The following is a 4,163-nucleotide window of genomic DNA, read 5'->3' as shown; positions in this document are numbered from 1 at the left end:
ATGTGAAGCAAAAAACAAAGCACAACTTATTGGGTTAAGACCTAATTCTTATGTATTTCTTTTTTTGAAGGGTGTGAGTCTTTAGGTGAAGGTGGTTCGTGTTTGGGAGGATGGGTTCATAATCAAGTAATTATTAAGGTTTTAGATAGTAATTTACATGTAGGAGTAGAGTTAGTTCAGATGTATATGGCTTTGTGGGTATGTTTGTAGTGCAAGGAATATGTTCAACAAAATGCTCCTTAATGCAATCATCATGAACTGAACGAAACAATCACACTGTCCCATCTTCATCATGAATCTAGATAACCACCCACATGAATCTACACCTACAATAACACACCATGATGATTATAAGGTACAAAGAATACATCAAGAACCAAACAATTTCCATTGGATGGATCATAACAAATGGATGTGGTGAGTTCATGCCTACTGGGGAAGATGGTACTCTTTAATCTTTCAACTGCAAAACATGTAACTGCAAGCTTCCACATGAAAGAGATCAAAACTGAAGTCCACCACAACCACTTAATCTCCTGCGACTACAATTACCAATATAGCCCTCTCCATATTAATAGAAATAGGCTTGGAAATTGTAGAAAGGTCATTTTGCAGATTCAACACCACAACAAGGTATGCTTAATACTTTCGTTAGTCAAGGATGGATGAACTCCAACAAGAGTATAGCCATGAACATGGTCATGCTTGAGAGAGAGAGAGAGAGAGAGAGAGAGAGAGAGAGGGAGAGAGAGAGAGAGAGAGAGAGAGAGAGAGAAAAAAAAGAGAGGGAGACGGAGAGAGTGAGAGAGAGAGAGAGAGAGAGAGATGTGGGGGTATTATTTTTTTTATTAAAATATGTTAATAGTAAAATGAAAAGGGCAAAACATATTAAAATAGGTAAGATAGTCTTTGTATATGGAACAATATCATGCAATGAAATCAATAGTCATTAAATTAGGGAAAATCATATGAACCAAATAAAATAAGGGAGTGTTTATGATTGCTTCTTGAAAAAACTTATTAAGTTATTGACTTTTTTAAAAAGCCAATAAGTAAAAAACTATTTGGAAAGGAGAAAAAATGTCAATTTGGCTTCTTGGTAAGGTTGAAAAAGCAAGTTTCAAGAAGTTATTTGAAAAGCAATAAGTTAATAAGGACTTGTTTGTTTTTTTGTCCGTGTCGTGCTGACCGCGCGCATACATTAGGTTTTCTAGATTGTTTTTTTTTGAAGACTACAGACTTAAAAAGGTATATGTGTCCTCTTCTTGACGCAAATGTGGACCAGAGTCTTCAAACCTCTTCAGACATCTTCTAACCTAAAAAACACATATACTTTTGTTTTTGTTTTTTTGCTTTTCTAAACTTATATTTATTCTAACTTTATCTATGATAAATAATTTGAAAGAAAGAAGTTACAATACTTAAAGAAAAAAAGGTTCGTCAACACAATCATGACCTTTGTGCCAAATTTATAAATAAATATTTAATTACAATAATAGTTAGTATAGCTGTTTATATAGATATGAAAAAAAATATTATAATATTGTCTTATACACCCTCATTCCCAAAATTATTGTCCACAGACAAAAACCATTTAAGAAAACATTAATCATCACTAACTTTCTTAAATGAAATGACAATTGAAACCTTTTGTTGTATTTTATTCCATGGTATGTTAACTAATAATGAGAGGTATTTTGGTAAAAATGATATTTATTTTTAGAAGTAGGCTTTTATTTTGGAACAAACTAAAAAGGAAACATTGGCTATTAATATGGGACTGATAGGGTATTTTTTATGCAAAATTTTATAAAACATTATTTAATGTAGCATCATTCATTTTTTGGAATATTTTTTTATGGTCAGTTTTTAATTGATTTAATTGACAAAGTAAAATAAAAACTTTGAAAATTTTCATTTAAAATCAAAGTTTATTTGCATTCATGTTATGTGTTAAAATTCTTTTATCCCTTATTACAATGTTTAGGTAAAACTTTACCACCAAAAAATTGTTGGTTTTTATCAAATATATATAATAATTCTTACTATTTTATTTTCACTTTTTATACAATAATCAATATTTGTTAATTATCTATAATAAAGTCATAAAATTATTGAAAAACTCTTTAAAGTTTTTTTTTAAATCAGTTTAATTAGATTTTAGTTTATTCTAAAACTCTTTAGACGTTAAAAAACAAAGAATCTTCTTCTTTCAAACTACATACGTTTGGTCTACCTCTTTTAATGCAAATGTTTACAAATATGATCCACAGACTGCATATATTTTTACTCGGAAAAAACAAAAACATAAATCATTTTGGATTTATCATATATAATATAAACTAACCAAACATCTTTTAAATTATTGGCTTTTCCCAAGGTAATCCGATTATCTTTTTAAAAAAACTCATTTAAAAAAATCATAATTCAATAAATCCTTTTATCAAAATTCCTTTTAAAATTTAAAAAACAATTCCAAAATACACCTAACTTAATCAAAAAAAAATAAATTACTTTTATTTTAGTGTTCCCCGCGGTACAATCCTCATCGTCACACCATGTTAATTTAGATAACATTAGCTTTGACTGAATAAAAACAAGGCAGAAAATATGTTACAAGCTAAAATTAAAGGTCATACGCTCAAGTTGATTAAGCTAGCGGGGGAGAATCCATCCCTTCTGGTGGCAGATCCAACGGAACCTCTCGTGTTTCCGGCGTACTCGTTGAAAACAACGGCTGCCCTTCTGTCATTGGATTCTCATCCACCGGTGGTGGCATTATGATTTCTGGCGACTGCTCTATCCCCGGTAATGGCGTTGCCCATTCTACCGGAGGTGTAAACGTAAACGGCAGTTGCGGTGGAAACTGTTGGCCAGGGTCGAATGCCGGTGGAAACTGTTGTCCAGGGTCAATTACGGGTGGAAATTGTTGTCCGGGGTTGAGTTCCGGTGGAAACTGCTGTCCAGGGTCAACTACCGGCGGAAACGGTTGTCCAGGGTCAACTACCGGCGGAAACTGCTGTCCAGGATCGACAATCGGCGGCAACTCTGGAAGTGTTCCGGTGCCTCCTTGCGGTGGAGAAAATATAGGAACGAGTGGTGGCAGGAAAGAGAAGTCCGGCGGATTGGTATTGTCGGCTGGTGGTGAGAATGATATAGGAACTATCGGCGACGGAGGACTAAAATCACCAATCCAAGGCGGCGAAAACGATATTGGGACCAATGGTGGGGCCTGAAACGGATTACCAGGAGGTAGTTCAGGTACGGCAGGAGGAAGGGTGTAGTCTGGAGGTGGAGACAAAACAGGTGGAGTTGGGACCGGTGGTGGTGGTGAAGCAACAAGTGGCGGCGGAGGCGATGGATCAGGTGGAGGAGGAGAAGGAACCACGGGAGGTGGTGGTGATGGTGAAGCAGGCGCAGGAGATGGAGGTGGAACAGCAGGTGGCGGAGACGGGATTACCGGTGGAGGTAAAGGTGGCGGACGGCGAGGGGAAGGCCGGGATAAAAAAGGGTTGTTAGGGGAAGTACGAGAGAAAGGCCATTGACCACATCTTCCAAATAGATACTCGTACAATGGGTCACAGTTTAATGATCCACCTCCGTTTCTTGATCTACCACCACCACCCACCCTTTGACCACCGCCACCCACCCTTCGACCACCGCCACCACCACGGCTACGTGCTCTTCCACGGCTCCTCACCGGAGATCGATTTATTGTTCTCTTGTCCACATCAAACTGACGGTGGTGATCGGTGGAGATGGGTTCGGAAATAGACGAAGTAACCAAGAGTAATGAAAGCCATATGAACACTAGAATGTGGTGTTGCACCACCATTGTTGAGCGATTGATGTGTTTGTGGGTTGATAGATTTCTACTTTTATCTTAAAGTATATATAGTTAAAAGAAATATAATATTAACGTATCATTTAATCAGTATTATATATTTTTTGAAGACAGTAAATATGGTATGAAAAATCAAATCGTGTTAGACGAAAATGGAGACGTAGCTGAAAAGCATGGGTGTAAATGAATGGTGTCATAGAAGATGTTTACACTTGTTGTATAATTTACGATAATCGATACACTACATAAATAGTAGTATTATGAGGATTGGATTGAATTAAATTGAATGAGCGTTTTCTCATAGTTTTACGTGCCTATT

The 4,163-nt window shown here is 36.2% G+C and overlaps 1 protein-coding gene across 1 annotated transcript; it reads right to left on the bottom strand.

Annotated features, from left to right (window-relative positions):
- Window positions 1–2,565: 2,565 nt before the first annotated feature.
- Window positions 2,566–3,949, bottom strand: LOC111892199 (vegetative cell wall protein gp1-like). Its single transcript, XM_023888271.3, has one exon. The coding sequence runs from the start codon at window positions 3,833–3,835 to the stop codon at window positions 2,651–2,653; it is 1,185 nt and encodes a 394-aa protein (XP_023744039.1). The 5' UTR covers window positions 3,836–3,949; the 3' UTR covers window positions 2,566–2,650.
- Window positions 3,950–4,163: the final 214 nt, after the last annotated feature.

Source organism: Lactuca sativa, chromosome 4, assembly GCF_002870075.4.
Source record: "Lactuca sativa cultivar Salinas chromosome 4, Lsat_Salinas_v11, whole genome shotgun sequence".
Lineage (NCBI taxonomy): Eukaryota > Viridiplantae > Streptophyta > Magnoliopsida > Asterales > Asteraceae > Lactuca > Lactuca sativa.
This window is presented reverse-complemented; position numbering and strand designations above follow the sequence as displayed.